Genomic DNA, 16,793 nt, shown 5'->3' with positions numbered 1-16,793 from the left:
GCCGGCGGGGGTAAGCTTGCGCTCCTGGGCTGCTTCAGGCCCCGCTGCGCTGGTCTCCTGGCTCTCTAAAATGCAGCCCTTGTTCTTGCCCACGGGAGGCCAGTGCCCTCCAAACTTCCTGGGGAATCCAGCAGATTTCTAAGAGGAACCAGCAGAAGGACTTGTCTCTGTCTCCAGTGCCCAGCCCATAGCTCTGTGGCTTGGCTGGGCCACGGTGCCCATCTTGTTTCTGGTTCTCTGTGGGTCAGAGTCTCATTCACATTTGGCTTAAAGTCTGAAAATTAGAAAGGGGAAGAAACTTGCCTTGATCTTCATCATGTGACTCGGATTTCCAGCTCCAGGGAATAATAAACTAGGACCTCTGGCCACCTGGGTGCTGTGCCAGCCCTTGTGATGCCATATCTGTGCCAGCTAAATCAGGATGACGGGAGTTGCATAGCTTCCTCTTCAGCCCTATCCCTAAAACCTCTACCTTGCATTGTCTGTATGATCGTAGGGGAGGTGTTTACTCAGGTTGTCTTGCAAGCAATTCTCAGCAGTGCTCAAGTGCTCCTGGAAAGTCTCCTGTCTGCTTGGTGCAAGCCGCAGCCTATTCTGCAAGGGACAGCCTACCTGGGCAAGGGAGGTTGGGTGTGGAGCTTAGTGGCCAAACTGCTCTGGGATGTCTCTGCTCCTGTGCATCTTGCTCATGTGGTTCTTAGCTCTGGCTGTAAGGGTGTGTTAACCTGCCCTGGTCTGAGAAGGCAGGAGTTGACTAAACAGGAACTGTGAGTCCCCTGCCAAAGAAGAGCCCGGTCCCAGGCCCACTGTGGCTGGGGAGAAGTAGCTTGCAGGTGACAGCTTGTTGGGACTGGTCCATCTGGGGCATTCAAGAGCCTGTAGCAGGTAGGGGCTGGCAGTGGTATGTGCATACCTCTGGGTCACATATAGTCCAGCCACTTTGCAGGTTTGGCTGTTCCAGTTTGTGAGGTGCCTGAGGAGAGCACGTGTTTGCATAGGGCCAACACAGGCAGTGACTACCTTGCCCCCAGGCATCTCCTGCCTGCTGCATCCACACTTGGATCTCAGCTGTCATTGCTGCTGGGGCAGTGCTTTGTGCACAGGGCACTATGGTGAACTGGGTCATGGTGGCAAACATCCAAAGCCACTTGGTAAATTGGCAGTGTCCATTCCAGTTCTGCTCTGCAGAAGTTCCTGGGGGATGTGCTGCTCCTCCCCCCAGGCAGAGCTGAGCCCAGACTTTGCCCCCAGAATAAGCAGGCAGAGGCAGTTTTATCAGCTCAGCTGAGCAAAGGCTCCAGGTACGCTGACACCAACCAATACGTGCTGAAGGTTGGAGTTGGGGTTGGGGTTGGGGTTGGGGGAGGTACAGGTGTCATGTGGGAAAAGCTAGTTAGCGGCTCCCTGTCATACCCCTGAACTTAACTTATGGGTCCTCATTTTGTGGGAGTTAGGAGGTCACCTTCCAGAAAGAGACCAAGCTGGAGGTCAGTTTAGTTCTCTAGAGTTCATGACAGGGTGGTTTGGGCTTTGAACACTGATGCCCCACCTAGCACTAGAGGTGGTACAGGCAGGTGTCAGCCAAGAGTAACTGATACAGCCGACAGCCAGCTCAGTCCTGGCAAGGGCACTCTATCAGGGAGCATGGGAAATAAAGCCGAGGCTGCTCCAGGCAGGGTGGTCGAGCCCTCATCTACAGGTCTTCTGTCACTGCCTGAAGTTGTGCTAGCAGCCCCTGAAGATCATATGCCTAGGCTCCTGGTACTTGCTTCTTCTCCATTGTGTGGAATTCTCTGCCTCCATGTCAGCTTCAATGAACTAAACCTGAGTCCCCCCCACCCCCATGTTCTGGTGCTCAACTAATGGCCCTTTCTCCCACAAGGCAGTTTAGCTTGTCCCTTCATTGAAATATTTCCCTCAGTAGCTCCTGGCTTAGCCATCTTGGCAGCTTCTGGGATCCCTGTGGCAGCCTTACATATCGCCCTATGCCAGACCTTCTCCTGCCCAGTCCCTGTTGGTGACCAGCCATTTGGGTCAGGGGATGGTGACATAGGAGTCAACCTGCTCCTAAGGGACTTCCTGTGCTGCTGCCCATGCAGGCCCAGCTCTCCCTGAGCCTTGGATCCTCCTTTTCTGTCCCTTGTTTAGGATGGCCTGAAGCAGACACCCCTGTATGACTTCCATCAGCAGCATGGTGGGAAAATGGTGCCCTTCGCTGGCTGGAGCATGCCTGTGCAGTATACCCACAGCCACCTGGAGTCCCACATGCACACAAGGCAACACTGCTCCCTCTTTGATGTGTCCCACATGCTCCAGGTAGTGTTGGGGAGAGGGGCTGTGCCTGGGGAACACTGGGGGGGCTTTTCTTCTAGTCCCTCCTGTCAGAAGGCCCCATACTACCTATAGACATCAGTGGCTGAAGCCTCCTTCTTGAGGAGATGGGAAACAAGTCAAGGCCGAGAGTAAAGAACTCAGGAGTTCTTTTCTCTGGGTCACTAAGACCAACTCTTTTCCCCACATTTTACATTGGGCACTGGACATATACTTAAGTACAAGAGTGCCCACACCTTCCAGGAGGGCATGGCCTGGCTTGGAGCCCTCTCAGTGGAGTGAGGCTATATTCTAGCAGTCCAGATGGTGCTGGCACAACGATGGGGTGGAGCCCTCCAGTGGGCACTAGCATGGGGCTCTCTGTGGCGACAGGGGTTGGCAGAGGCAGGGGGTGTTGTTGGCAATTGGGACTCAGTGGTATCTCTTCCCCAGACCAAAGTGTTTGGCCGTGATCGGGTGAAGTTCATGGAGAGCCTGGTGGTCGGGGACATCGCTGAGCTCAAGCCGGACCAGGTATGGTGGTTGTGGGCCTCTGCAAATTCACATACTCTCCTGGGACTCCTGCTGGGCATAGGGAGGCCCCTACTCATGGCTCAGATTGGTGTTTTTCTGGATGTGTGGCCTTGTTCCAAAGGATCTAGTCAGGGACGGTCAAGGCCAACTCCCTGGCTTGCTGGGTTGGGTGTTGCCAGCACTGATGCAATCAGATGGCTCCTTCATCACCCTATGTCCTGCTCAGGCCACAAGTGCAAGGACCTCAGCAGCTCTTGGTCACAAAGAAGACATTGCCCAGAACACAAAAGCACTTCAGAAGTTACCCCATTGTCCGTTCAGGAGCAGTCCAAGGCTGGGCTGATAGGGCTTGGAGTAAGGGACACCAGCAGAGCTGGCGGGAGCTCAGAACTCATATTGCAGGAGCCTCTCATAAGGGGACTCCTAGATGATAGCTACCTCTTGCCCTGCCTGGCATTTCCTTGAAGAGTCGGAGTGGAGAAGTCCGAGTTCAGCCTGGTGATATTGCCTGTGACCACATGGGGGTGAGCATGGCCATCCCTGGGGGTGCAAGTGGGGCAACCGCCCCGGGCCCCACACCTTGGGGAGCTGGGCGGAGCTGCCGGCTTCACATCCAGCCACTTGACACCCCCACTCTCCTCCTCCCTGCCATATCTGCCACCGGCTTCTTCACGTCCAGGGGTGGGGCCCCGCACCCTGCTCAAATCATATCTGGGGTAAGCATGGCTTTTCTTTCCAGGGCACACTGTCTCTGTTCACTAATGAGAAGGGAGGCATAATTGATGATTTAATTGTGACCAGCACTTCGGAGCAGCACCTGTATGTGGTGTCCAATGCAGGCTGCAGTGACAAGGACTTGGCTCTCATGCAGGTATGGAGAAATCAGTGTGGCCTGGTACACCCTGGGGATCTGGTCCAGGTCCCAGGAGTACTGGTGCAGGTCAGTTTGCTAGTGGGCCCTAGCTGTCCCATGTCTATTGCTAACCTGCCTGATGCCTTGATTGCAGACCAGAGCACAGGAGCTGAGAGCAGCAGGCAGTGATGTACACTTGGAGGTCTGGGAGAATGCACTGCTGGCTCTGCAAGGTAAGAGGGTCCTTACACGGGGGGGCACAACAGCTTATTGCATATGTGCTTGTGACAGCCAGGCATTCACACTTTTCTGGGAGGGTAAAGTTACTTCTGAGCACCAAAGCAGGGGTAGGAATCAGGTGTGTTGAGGTCCTTCCACCTCTCAGCCCCATCTCATAATGCTCTATCCTCCATTCTGGGTCAGTTTGAAACACTAGCTCTCTCCTGGCACGCTGACAGAGCTGAGAGGGGACTCCAATGGCTAGGGCTCATCCAGAGCCACTCCCAAAACCTTACTGAAGCAAAGGGCACAGGAACTGGGTGGGATGCACTGCAGAAGAGAGTTGGAGAATGCAAGTCCCTATGCAGGGCTGTCCCTGGGGGGGGACGAATTGGGGTGACCGCCCTGGGCCCCAGGCTTTGGGGGCCCCATGGAGCCGCCAGCTTCATTTCCGGTGACTCGGCACCCCCAGCCGCTGAATCTGCTGCCGGCTTCCCCGTGTCCAGGGGTGGGCCCTGCACACGCTGATTTGCCCTGGTCCCCACACCCTGCTCAGATTGTCTCTGCCCCTATGCCCCAGACTTACTCCATGCAGAAATTCAGATGAGGGCATTAGTCTTCTAGCTGGGGCTCCAACTCAACCTTTTCTCCTGGTATCTCTTGGGGCAGGGAGTCTTCCAGATCCTTAGTTGCTTTGTGGCGCTCAGCACTACAGCTCTCCCCCACAGCACAGGGAGACTGGATCCTAATGGCATCCCTGTCTGTGTGCAGGTCCCTCAGCAGTGCGGGTGCTGCAAGCAGGTGTGTCAGATGACCTGGCCAAGTTGCCTTTCATGAGCAGCGCTGTGATGGATGTGTTTGGAGTGCCAGGCTGTAGGGTTACACGCTGTGGCTACACTGGAGAAGATGGTGTGGAGGTACTATGTAGGGCTGGAGGCCCCTGGAGGTGCTGGCCACTGCCCTGGTTGGTGTGTGATAGGAAGCTGTCCCTGTTGGAGGGTGTGATATGCCAGGATTAGCACTGCTTAGATGGGGTGGAGAGTGCTGGGTACTAACTCTTATTTTGCTCAGGTGGGAGTGGGGAAGGCGGGATGGACAGTTTGTCCATGGGGGTGCTGAGCACTGACCTGTCAGTTCCACCCCTGCCCAGATCTCGGTGCCTGCCAGGCGTGTGGTGGAGCTAGCTGAGCGGCTGCTTGATGACCCTGACGTCTGGCTGGCAGGGCTTGCGGCTAGGGATAGCCTGCGCCTGGAGGCGGGGCTCTGTCTCTATGGAAATGACATTGACGAGACCACCACACCTGTGGAAGCCAGTCTGGTGTGGACCCTGGGTAGGTGCAAGCGGCATCTGTGGATCCCTTCTAGCAACCCCCAAATCCCAGCTGGGCCCTGGTGGTCACCTCCCTCACCAGGCCCAGCAGGGTCCCAGTGCTCAGCCTGGCAGCTGTGACCAATGTGAGCTACTTGTCAACAATGATAGGGAAGGAGGAAGAGAGCTGATGTGGGAAGATTGGGCACCTTGAGGGCAGGTGCTTAGAGACATTATGACCTGGGAATTGTGACAGCAGCTCTGGAACTGGTTAGTTATGGGTGGGAGAAGCTGGTATGGGAATGACAGCCACTACAGGGTGGCACAAGCTACAGCATTGTTGTTGGGCGTACGTGTGGGTGTAGAGCCTAGAGGGTTACTGAGATGGGGGAGGGGCTATCCCAGCTGCCTTGTCTTCTCGCCTCCAGGAAAGCGACGCCGTGCAGCCATGGACTTTCCTGGTGCTGCCATCATTGTGCCACAGATCAAAGAGAAGCCCAAGCACAAACGAGTGGGGCTGATGTCCACTGGGCCCCCAATCCGTCAGCACACACGTATCTTGGATCTGGAAGGCCAGACTGTTGGTAGGTGTGGGAGCTGAGCCATCCCTTCTAGAAAGTGCCCAGGCCAACCAGCCAACCCACTAGGGGTTAGGGTGAGGTACAGTCACAGTGCATCTCTCCACCTTGCTCTGCTGTAGCCCAGGGTGATTTGGGGCTTTGCTCAAAGATAACCCTTTCCCTTTCAAACCTCCTTCTTTGTGCAAGGGCTGCAGTGTCAGAACTCTGTTCATACAGGTACTGCCCTGTTACAGGATACTGGATCAGCACCAATGGGGTGGGGGGGAGGAGAAGAGCACCCTCTGGCTGACCAGCATGTACTGTCTCTTGTCCCAATACTGGACTGACCTGCAAGTTCCAGCTACCTCCCTCTACTGCAGGCATACAGCCAGCCTCTCCCAGCTGTAACTCATTGTCTCTGCCTGAGGGCCCAGCACACTCATGGATACAGTGCCCCAGCAGGAGTGTGGCTGGAGCATCCACACCCTTCCCCAGTTAACCCATCCTTTTTGTCCTGGTTGGACCCAGGCACAGTGACCAGTGGCTGCCCCTCCCCCTGCCTGCAGAAGAACATTGCCATGGGCTACATCAAGAGTGAGCACAGCAAGGTGGACACAGCGCTGACTGTGGAAGTGAGGAAGAAGAACTACTCTGCCCTTGTCACCAAGATGCCCTTTGTGCCCACCCGCTACTACACAATCAAGTGAGGTGCTTACTGCTAGTTTTAGGGGAGCCAAGCCAACTTTCCCCAACAGTGATCCTTGCTCCTGGAGGCTCCTGTGGTGGGGGTAGGGGGAACTGCTCAGGGTATTTCTGTACTAGGAAGCACATCAGCCCCAAAGCAGTAAGGGGACAAGAAGGGCTTTCCCAACACTTCTTGTAGGGGCCTATGCCCATGGAGAGCCGGGGTCCCAAAGCAGTGAGTTGCCAGGAACCTTTTAGGCCCTTATCTTACCCCATAGCTAATGCTGGGTAGGGTCTGTCTCCATGGGGAGCCATTGCTCTTTCATGCAGGACTCAACAAATATCTGTCTGTGCTGCTGTTTTATGCCCCTGGTTTCTGTCTGGACAGGCTTTGCACGTTCACACAGCACTTGTGCCATACACTGCCAGCAGCTTTCTACCAGGCATTAAGCCAGCAGAGTAAATGCTGACCCCTTCCCCTCTAATTTTTTGTAAATGGGTTGATAATTGCCCCCATTAAAGATCCTAGCTCTTCTCATTCCCCATTTCTTCCTCATTGATAGTTTCTCAGTGTTGGGCCTGTGCTCAGAAACTGCTTAGGTAACAGCACAAGCAGAAGACTGTCCAAGTTCTGCTGTCCACAGACAGCGGCCTCACGTGGATCTTTTCCTTGCCTTCTTCTCCATCTCTGGAAGGAGCATATTTTGTAAGGGTCCTGTAAAGCACTGCTTCCAGGAGCCTGGGCCTGCCAGCCCGAGGCAGGAACAGGGCACAGCAGAAGACCCTAGGACATGGTCACTACCCTTTTATGCCTGTGGAAGGCAGTGCCACCCCTTATACTTCCGCACTCCATCAGAGGGGGGTTTCTGCTCCCTCAGTGCCTCAGACAGCTCAGGATGGAGGCTCCCAGAACCCTATGCTGTGTGGGGGTTATGGCCTCAGGCCAAGAGGAGCAGTAATACCCAGTAAAGTAACACCCAGTGGAGCAAATTACATTCCTCTGCTGGGCACAGAAACAGAGCAAGTGAGCTGGGGCTACCTGGCAGGGGGCTCACTAGGACAGAGTAACATCCAATCATGCTCTTCACTTGGATGGCTGTAGCAGACGGGCACCCCCATACTGCTATATACCTACTTCACTTTCCTGCAGATGTGTGGGGAGGCAGTCAGCATGTTCTTACCTGGGTGGGACAAAGGTAGCCACAGCTCCAGATAGCTGAATCAAGCAGCACAGGGCTAGCAGCAAAGCAGAGCCAAAGTACCCCCAGCAAAGCAACGAATCCCATGGGATCCCAACTCCTCAACTCCCAGCTGCCCCCCCCCATTAGGTGTTGTAGAAGTGAGGGGAAAACAGAACCCTGTCCTAACATGCCCAAGGAATGGAGACACCTAGATCAAACCAGAGAAGAGGCTTTAATCCACCAATGCTCTATGGCACAAGATACTAGCACAGTTCCAGTCAGCAGCCTGAGTACTTACATGGGTAGGAAAGAGCCAGGGTCAGAGGAGCCACATACAAGGCACAGGCAGCCACCAGCTATCAGAGGTTGGGAAGTGGCTGAAGGCGTCTGTGGTTACAGTTCTGACCTGGGCTCCAGGATGCTGTGTTCCATGGCAAGGTCTTCCAGTGGGGCCTGCAGTCACTCGCTGCTCCTGGCCTGGAGAAAACCAGGATGGTGCCCTCTTCTGGGTGATGTGGCAAGGAAATGTTACCAGACCCTTATTCAGGAGCCAGCGCATCTTCAAGTCACCCACTAGGTGGCATCTTGACTCTCACTCTACAGAAGCTGGCTCTAAGCACAGGTGGGCCCACCAGCTGCAGGGCAGAACTTGGAGGGTACCAGAACAGAGGGAAAGCAGTTGAGGGGCTCTATAGAAGCTGAAGTCACCACCACCTCTTGCATCTCCAGCACTACACTCAAGTATGCATTAGCTAACTAGTGTTGCTAAAGTAGGGCAACAGGAGAACCTGGAACTGTTGCCAACCCCCTACTCAAAGACAGGTAAGTATAGCAGCTCTTTATGGTTAGATAACTATTTTAGGTAACTAGGGAGGCTTGGACAAATGCATCTTGCTAGTCTGCTCTTTTTTCCCCTTCAACAGCCTGTACCTAGCCAGGAGCCCTGGTCATCCAAGAGTGCCCTGCTCCATTAAGGAGGAGCAGATGGATCAGAGAGAATCTCAAGCTCTTTATGGTGTTTAGGTGATGTCAGGGAACATGGCAGGTGAGGCAGGACAACACACCACCTTGGCACAGAAGGCATGCACAATTCATCCCATGGCAGTGGAGGGAAAAGGGACCTGGTCAGACAACTTCTCATTAAGGAACACAGATAGGAAATGCCAAAGCAGCAGGAAGTATCTGAGCAGACAGAAGTTGGGATGCTGGGGGCAGGGTGAAGAGACTCACAGCACTTGCACTATATATGTATGGGACAGGGTTTAAACTGAGGCTATCAGGGCAAGAACTAAGCATAACAGTGAATGCTGCTGTGGAGGCCTGGTAAGTTTCCTGCTCTGGTGCAGGAGCCAAGATCCACTACATGGGGATAATGCAAATACTATTAGTAGTGAAAAAGCAGAAAATAGCACCTCCTGCCCAAAGACAAGGCAGGTCAAAGTCCATCCTCGAGGAGTTCTCACAGTACTCTGTGCAGCTGTGCACGCAGGTTACCGGTGGCATCAGAGCCCAGTGAAAGGGAGTAAATGGCTGCAGTCTCCAAAGCAGTGAAGAAGCAAGGCCAATTCCCCCAGTCTCTCTGCAGGCCTGAAAACAGTGCAGGGACTGTGGGCACCATTCCAGACGCGCCTGGAGTGGCAGAAGCACACTCTACCAGCTCATTCATTCATCACTCTCGGTGTGTTTTCACAGACTCAGTGCTTGAACTTTCCCTGAGGGAGAGAGAAGGAGGTAGGCACTGGAATCAGTGACTGCAGTGATTCACAGATGCCCAGCACATGCCTGGGCAGGTACAGAGGCTTCCAGGCCAAACTAGCCAAGACAAACTAAAGGGAAGCAGGCAGACTAGGTAGAAAGCTCCCCAGCCCCACAATACAGGTGGTGTGGTAGTTTCCCCTGCTGGTGGAGAAGCAGCCAGTAGATCCGGTCAGTATCAGACTCCTGCATTCTGAGTCCAAGTTCCGGGCTGCAGGATCACTGGCACCAAGGGGAGAAAAGGGCACAGCAGAATGGTAGTGGGGAGGTATACCATATGAGCACATACCAACCATTTTCAAACAAATGCAAGAGACACCTGTAGCTAGTGACAAATTTCTCCCAACTATGAAAATTTCTGTGGCTACTACCAGGCCCACCAGCTCAGAGAGGACAGGTCTGCAGGAACTCACCAAGAAGAGAAATGTGAGGAGCCATCTGGGGTCCCTCCATTCTGGCCTCCCATGCCTGCAGAGAGGAGGAAGTGCAGTCATTGAGCTAGTAGGGATCCACAGCCAGACAATCCAGCATGCACCTTGCTAGCCACAAGCCAAGGGGCAGGGAGACCTTGGGACAAGACAGTCCCTGCCTGACTGGGTGAAACGCCTGGCTGGGCTCTGGCCCCTTCTGGGGCAAGGAGGGAAGCAGCATTACAGGGAACAACCAGGCATTCTCCAGCTGCAAGCCCTCTTCTGGGATCAGTGGCTTTTCATTGGTTTGGTGGATGGGACGCCTGGCCTAGAACTGCCCCCCCCCCCCGCACCCCGGTGGTGCAAAACACGGAGAAGTACCAGCGCCCCTGCATGGTAAAAGGCATCCAACAGGGACGGACCAGGGCCCCAGCAGTGATCCAGTGAGTCCGATCTTTCTCCCGCGGGGCCGGATGCAAACGCTTGGGTCCTCGATCCGGAGCCCGGCTGGAGGCTCCCTGAGCAGCACCCAGGAAGGCCACGCCGCCTCCGGGGGCCCCGACACTAGCAGGCCGGAGCCAGGCCGCGCCGGGCAGAACCCCGCGCGGGAAAGCCTGGAGCCTCAGCCGCCGCCGGCACCGCCCGCCGCAGCGCGCGCTCTGCTCGGGCCGGGCCGTACCTGGGCGGCAGCAGAGCGCGGTGACGGCGCCGCCGTAGACGCGCCAGGCAAGCTGGATGGCCACGAGGCTGAGGCCGAGCCAGAGGAGCAGCAGCTGAAAGAGCGCCGCGCGCAGATCCTGCGCCTCCCACTCGGCCGCGAAGTCCCGGCCCAGCCCGGCCAGGCCCCGCAGCGCGCGCGCCGGCGCCTCCCAGCAGCCCAGCCACGGAGCCGCCATCACCCCCACCGCCCGGCCCGCACTGCGCAGGCGCCCAGGATTGCTCAGCGCCGTCTCCAGGCCAGCGGGTCCGCCCCGAGCACGTGACCGGGGGGCGGGGCCGCGCAGTCCGCGTGGGTAGGTGGGTGGGGCCGCGTTGCTGCGCCTGCCCGCCCGCGCCGCGGCTAGCGTCTCTGCCGGCTGTGGCGCCCCCGGCAGCTGCGCCTCGGCTACGGACAGGGAGCGGCGAGGTCAGCGCGGGGCCGCGCCCCAGCCAGGCGCCGCGTCGGGCCCGGGAGCCCGAGGGAGCCGCTTGCTCTTGTCCGGGCCCGTGTCCCTGCTGCTCTCCGCCCGGTTCTCGGCTCGTCCCTGCCCCGCGCCTGTGGCCCCAGCCCGGCTCGGGGGAGGCGCTGGCAGTCACGCGGGGGGGCTCCCGCGGCCGCGCCCCTCCCGCCCTTTGCAGGAAGCGCTCCCGAGGCTGCTCTTTTACTTTCGTTTTTCCCCGGTCCGACCTGTGCCACCTTCGCGGCGTCGGTCCACACCGCGGTGTTAGCTTGTAAGGTGCCAGACCTCTTTGCTCCACAGCGCTGAGCGATACTGAATTAGACCCTTTCCTGAGTCTGAAGGGGCAGGACTATACCCTCAGAGCAGGTAAGAGCACTGCTGCCCTGTCAGGGGGTAACATGGCATCCCACAGCTTGCCCTAGCCTTTGCGGCGTAGTGAGCAGGCACGGGTCTTGCCTTGGCAGTTTGGCATTCACTTTGCTTTGGGTTTGCCTGGGCAGCCGCTCCTTCACTTGCTGTAGCGCTGTACGGCACCACCAGCCACGATGCCCAAGAGGCAAGTGCCAGGCCACAGCACTACCCCTCCAGTCTAGGAAGTGTGCTAGCCTTGTGCAGACCCTCCTGCCAGATACGCTCCCCTGTGCACCCTCTGCCTTCAACCTCACTGTCTGCAGCGGTGCTCTGCACCTGCAGGGACCCAAGAAGACCCCACCTGCCTTAGGTGGTGGTAGAGTGAAGCTAAGCTGGGCAGAAGCGGCCCACTTCCATGAGGTGTGTGGCTCTCATGAGAAGCGTGGGGAGCTTGGCTGGCTGTGAAGACCGGGGCTTTGGCCACCAAGTTTGCTCCCTGCCTTTTGTACATGGTGCATAGCATGAGAGGATCCTTTTGCAGATGCAGTGCAGCCTCCTCCTAGGCCCAGGAGCCAGGTGCCCCTTAGGCCCACTGTCAGATGGGGACACAGAGGCACAGGGAAGGAAGGAAGGGTGCACAACCAGAAGCAGAATCCAGATGTTCTGGCTTTTAGTGTATATCTCCCCATATCCTGCCATTCACCCCCCTGACTGCCTCAAAGTAGTTCTCCTGCAGGGTTTGACCTAGACCTGGTTTCCACACTGTCTGTGTCCCTGTTTGGCAGGAGCAGCATGCAGGCCCAGGAGAGCCCAGCTGAGATTGATGAGAGCCTCTACTCAAGGCAGCTGTGAGTGCCAGTGCTGAGTATTGGGGGAAAAATAGAAGGGAGCATGTCAGCCAACATGGCTGGAGCTGAGCATGAGGGGTGTTAACAAAGGGGGAAGAGGGGCATGAACGATGCATGCCCCCCCCCCGGTGGCTGGGGGGGCATGGCAGGAGCAAGGTAGCGCCGATGGTAAGCGGTGGGGGTCAACGACCACCCTCAGACACTGTCAGAAGCTGGGGTGGTGAGTGGCACTTGGCAGCACCTTTTTCTAGGGGGTGATCCTCTGCTTCTCCTCTGTTATATGGCAGCAGGAGGTATAGCCTGCTGGCCCCAGTAGTTGCCTGTTAAGCACTCGTGGACTGCAAGTATTGGACAGCCCTGTGCTAAGGCACCAAACCCTGGCAGGAAGAGGAGTGGGGGCTCTTGAGCACAGTGTTCAGAGCAGGAGGAAGGGTGAGAGTTTCTGGGGCACAGGCCAGGGCAGGAGGAGGGTGATGGTCTCTGGGGCTGTGGCAGGAGGGGTTAGGCAATCCAGTCTTTGGGGGCTGTGGCAGAGGCAGGAACCAAGGGCTGCAGTGCCATGAGAAGGAGACCTGTTCACTGTGTGCACTGCTCTCCCTAGCATACCTGCCCTGTGCTCACCCTGCAGGTATGTGCTGGGCCATGAGGCCATGCGTAGGTTGGCCAACACCTCTGTGTTGGTGTCAGGAATGAAGGGGCTGGGTGTGGAGATTGCCAAGAACATTATCCTGGCTGGCGTTAAATCTGTCACTGTGCACGACCCAGATGATGCCCAGTGGAGTGACCTCTCATCACAGGTAAGCTGATTGCATTGGCTGCCCTCTGCACTGTTCCAAAATCACCCCTTTTTGGAAGGTATGACCCATCCTGGCTTGTGCTGGTCTGGATTTGGACCTGGTATCTGGCCAACGGCCGCGATATAGGACCCAGGCTCTCTACCATATACTAGCATGGCAGCAGCCAAATGATTAACTCTGGGAGGGACACAGGTCAGGGGTATGGATTAGACTTTGAACAGAAACTGTCCCTCTGCTAAGGGGTATATTTCCAGGGTGGTGTTGCCCATGAAGTCAGCCTAACAGCTAATGCTAGACCCTGGGTAGGAGCTTTGCTAGGGTACTCCCAGGATGCTCCAAACTTCCCTTGAGAGGATGAGCACTGGAATATCATGGACATGGAGCATGCCAGAAAGGGAGCATGTGTCCCCAAACCAGGCATGACAGACCAACCATGGCCCTGTGGCTGTGGAGCCACCACAGCCTCCACCCACAGCCTTATGAATTAAATTCAGCTCTGCTGGACCAGTGGAGCTGCAACTGGCACTGTGCCAGCTGCTGTGTGCCTCCCTACTCACTACGCAGTGGTGGCTGTGTTTAGTTCTTCTTGTCAGAGAATGACGTGGGTCGCAACCGAGCCATAGCTTCCCAGAAGTGCCTTGCAGAGCTCAACAGCTACGTGGTTGTGACAGCCTATACTGGGGCCCTGTCTGAGAGCTTCCTGGAAGCCTTCCAGGTAAGGTGAGGCTGAGAGCCATTGGTAGGGTGGGCACCAGGTCTTCAGTGGGGAGGGAACTGATGCCAGGGAATGGAGAGCAGCAGGTTTGAGTCAACTTTCAGAGATGGCCAGTGTAAGCCATGAGCCAGCTTACTGCCTCCAATGAGGGCCATGGGGCTAGGGGGAGACTCCAACTTGTCCTAGGTTCTGGAATAAATTAAGCTCTAGCTGTCGTTTCCTTTTCCTGCAAAGCAGTTTTGGGATTACTTCTCATGTCAAAGAACAGCAAACAGTATTTGCATGTGATCTACCTCAAATCAACCCCGGGCACTCCGCAACTGCCCTGCAGCAGCAGTATCCAGCAGGACTGTTAGCTGGTGCCTGCAAAAGGCAGCAGTGTCCCTGGGTGGCAGGTGTCATAGCCAGCTCAGCATCCATGGGAACAGTTGTGCAGGGATAGGCAGGGCATACCCTGGGAGCAAGTCCTTGTACTTAGACACAGAGCAGCTAATGGCATGGGAGAGCTCACCGCACTGAATCCTGGTGAGCACAGCTGACACTACAGCACTGATTGCACTGGGTACTAATGCTTGCTCCTGGTCTAGGTTGTGGTACTGACCAACTCCTCCCTGGAGGAGCAGCTCTGTATTAGTGACTTCTGCCATGCCAGGAACATCTGCTTCATCGTTGCTGACACAAAGGGGCTGGCTGGGTAAGTGTGCAACAGCCAGGAATCACCAGGGGCTGCAGTACAAGCAATCACAACTGCTGTCCAGCAGAGGGCATTGAGGGAGTGGGTTAGGGTACTGGCTGTGGAGGAGCTCCTGACATCTCCAGCATCTTTGGTGCAGAGTGGCAGGGCAGGGCATTGTAACCTCATTCCTATCCCCTGGTTCTAGGCAGCTCTTCTGTGACTTTGGGCAACATTTTGTTGTCTATGACCCCACAGAGGTTGAGCCCGTTTGTGCCTACATCCAGCACATCTCACAGGTATGTCAGAGCTAGACGGCGCTCCCCACCAACTCTGAGACCGCTGCCAGAGAGTCACCAGCAGGGCTCCAGTACATCACTGTCCCTAATGTTACCTCATCCCCAGCTGCTCCCCAGCCTTTTGCTGTGTCTAGCATCTTCCATGGTCCCTGAAGTCCTCCTATGTCACCCACTGCCTCCACTGTTCCCTCACTGACCTCCTCCCTGAAGTCTCCTCAGTATCCTCTGGTGTCCTCTCGCTGCCCCCCAACTGTGACTTCCAACTCCTGACATCTCTTACCCTTGCTGCTCCAAGATCTCCGGTGTCCTCAATGTCCCTTTAATGCCTTGAACCCTCAACTCTCCCAAAGACTTCTTTCCAGCCCCCTAAAATTTAGGATCTCCTCCTCTCCCTGACTTCCTCACTGCCTCTTGCCATTCCCTGAATCCTGCCCCCTGACTTGCTTTTCTTGGCATCCATGGGGTCACCAACCCAGCAGGGTTTTGCTAGTGCCATTAATTTTTTTTTCTAGGGCAACCCCGGGGTCTTAACCTGTGTAGACAAAGAAGGCCATAGCCATGGCTTTGTGAGTGGCGACTTTGTGACGTTCTCAGGTGTGGAGGGCATGACTGAGTTGAATGCCTGTGAGCCTCGTGCTGTCCGTGTGCTGGGTGAGCCCCGATCCCCAAAACCCCATTGGTTCAAGTGGAATCCCAGGTGGAGGCAGCAAATTCTAGGGTGAACCTGCTCTGATGACTATGGGGGCTGGGATGTACTTATCCATTGAAAACCACCGTATCTTTAGCCCTAACCCCCTATGGGGGCATAGAGAGTGCATGCAGCTTCCCACTGACTCTATTCTAAACATAACCCTGTCGGTTAACACCACTGGCTTCTGGACTTGGTCAAGCCTGCCCAAACTGTACTTGAGCCCATGGTAGAATCCTCAGCCCTGGCAATGTGATTCTGGGCTGCATGGGCCTTTGCCCCAGTTGATGCTACTGCAGGTTTTGTTCTGGCCTGTGCTATAATGTGGGGCAGAGCTGTGTTTGGGGAAGGTGTCCTTTGAGTGCTGGCTCAACCCAAAGCTGGGTGTGGCTCTGTCTGGAGCTAGGTCTGGCCCTCTCCTTGTGTTCTCTTTCCCACTGGCCCCATATGGGGATAGCTAGCCTTGTTTTCACACAAAAGCACCCCTTATGCAGGTACTATTTTTCCTAGGGGAGTACATGCTGGAGATCGGTGACACGAGCGCTCTCTCTCCATACCAGCGTGGGGGCCTTGTCACTCAGGTGAAGGTGCCCCAGGAGCATTCCTATGTAAGTGTCAGACAGAAAGGGGGCCTGAAAATGTTTTTTGGGGTTTTTTTCCCGTTGTCCGATTTATTATTATCATTGTGGTGAAGGGAGGGGGCGGGGTGCAATACTAAAAGTTTGTCTGGGGATGCTAGGAATCTGGGTATGGTACTGCCTGGCAGTACCCAGTTCATATCATAGAGTTAGAAGTTTGAAAGTTATTGACAGGTTAACCTTTTAGCTAAAATGGTTTCTTGCTGTGCTTCCTATCCTTCCATCACATTGGGATAGCCTGCTCTTGTGCCCTTTAATGTATGGCCTTTTAAAAGTACAGCCAGTTCTCCTTTTCCTCAGACTTTCGTCTCATAGAATTCTATGTACCAGTTCCCCAAGTTTGTTCAAGTTTGCTTTTTGAGAGTCCTGCTGCTCTATTCTGCTGCACTTTTCTTCATTTTGTTGCAGTGTTGAACTCCCATCATTACATGGTCATGCCTTTTAGGCATTTTGTGCATTTTACCTTTTAGATTTTCAACCAATTCCATCCTATTAACCATCATCAAACCAAGAAGAGCTTCTCTCTTAGCAGAAAGTTTCTCTACTGTCTGTATCAAAAGGTTTCGCACACATTCCAAAATCTTGCTGGACTGCCTATTAGCTGCTGAGTTTCCTTCCAGCTGATGTCCTGGTAACTAAAGTTCCCTGTAAGCACCAGGTCCTGCAATTTGGATACTTCCAGATTCATAGATTCATAGATGCTAGGGTCGGAAGGGACCTCAATGGATCATCGAGTCCGACCCCCTGCATAAGCAGGAAAGAGTGCTGGGCCTACATTACCCCAGCTAGATACACATCCAACCTTCTCT

The 16,793-nt window shown here is 55.4% G+C and overlaps 3 protein-coding genes across 7 annotated transcripts in view; 2 read left to right on the top strand and 1 right to left on the bottom strand.

The window, feature by feature from the left end:
* The first annotated feature begins 2,120 nt into the window (after positions 1 to 2,120).
* On the top strand, positions 2,121 to 7,010 carry AMT (aminomethyltransferase). Of its 2 annotated transcripts, XM_019547508.1 has the most exons (8): positions 2,124 to 2,316; positions 2,764 to 2,844; positions 3,584 to 3,715; positions 3,852 to 3,930; positions 4,688 to 4,833; positions 5,067 to 5,247; positions 5,654 to 5,809; positions 6,314 to 7,010. In XM_019547508.1, exons 1-8 carry the CDS (start codon positions 2,203 to 2,205, stop codon positions 6,490 to 6,492), a joined length of 1,068 nt encoding a protein of 355 aa, XP_019403053.1. In that variant the 5' UTR covers positions 2,124 to 2,202; the 3' UTR covers positions 6,493 to 7,010. The 2 variants fall into 2 exon arrangements, with proteins under 2 accessions (XP_019403054.1, XP_019403053.1); XM_019547509.1 differs by lacking the exon at positions 3,584 to 3,715 and having other exon boundaries at positions 2,121 to 2,316.
* Positions 7,011 to 7,863: 853 nt separating this feature from the next.
* TCTA (T-cell leukemia translocation altered) lies at positions 7,864 to 10,754 on the bottom strand. Its single transcript, XM_019547512.1, has 3 exons — positions 10,495 to 10,754; positions 9,819 to 9,873; positions 7,864 to 9,362 (listed from the first exon to the last, which is right to left on the bottom strand). The coding sequence occupies exons 1-3, from the start codon at positions 10,709 to 10,711 to the stop codon at positions 9,320 to 9,322; spliced, it is 315 nt and encodes a 104-aa protein (XP_019403057.1). The 5' UTR covers positions 10,712 to 10,754; the 3' UTR covers positions 7,864 to 9,319.
* A 357-nt stretch (positions 10,755 to 11,111) lies between these two features.
* The window catches only part of UBA7 (ubiquitin like modifier activating enzyme 7), a 42,691-nt gene continuing 37,009 nt past the window's right edge, over positions 11,112 to 16,793 (top strand). For 2 of the 4 annotated variants that reach the window (XM_019547502.1, XM_019547501.1), the window contains exons 1-8: positions 11,117 to 11,341; positions 12,112 to 12,174; positions 12,803 to 12,971; positions 13,552 to 13,686; positions 14,274 to 14,380; positions 14,568 to 14,658; positions 15,171 to 15,309; positions 15,857 to 15,954. In XM_019547502.1, coding sequence (XP_019403047.1) covers positions 12,119 to 12,174; positions 12,803 to 12,971; positions 13,552 to 13,686; positions 14,274 to 14,380; positions 14,568 to 14,658; positions 15,171 to 15,309; positions 15,857 to 15,954 — 795 coding nt within the window. In that variant the 5' untranslated portion in view covers positions 11,117 to 11,341; positions 12,112 to 12,118. Of the gene's footprint in view, positions 11,342 to 12,111; positions 12,175 to 12,802; positions 12,972 to 13,551; positions 13,687 to 14,273; positions 14,381 to 14,567; positions 14,659 to 15,170; positions 15,310 to 15,856; positions 15,955 to 16,793 lie in introns of all 4 variants that reach the window. The other 2 variants (XM_019547504.1, XM_019547503.1) reach the window with 2 other exon arrangements.

Source organism: Crocodylus porosus, unplaced genomic scaffold, assembly GCF_001723895.1.
Source record: "Crocodylus porosus isolate Cpor-Errol unplaced genomic scaffold, CroPor_comp1, whole genome shotgun sequence".
In the NCBI taxonomy this organism is placed as follows: domain Eukaryota; kingdom Metazoa; phylum Chordata; order Crocodylia; family Crocodylidae; genus Crocodylus; species Crocodylus porosus.
Note: the sequence above shows the minus strand (reverse complement) of the source record. Positions and strands in the feature narration are given on the sequence as shown.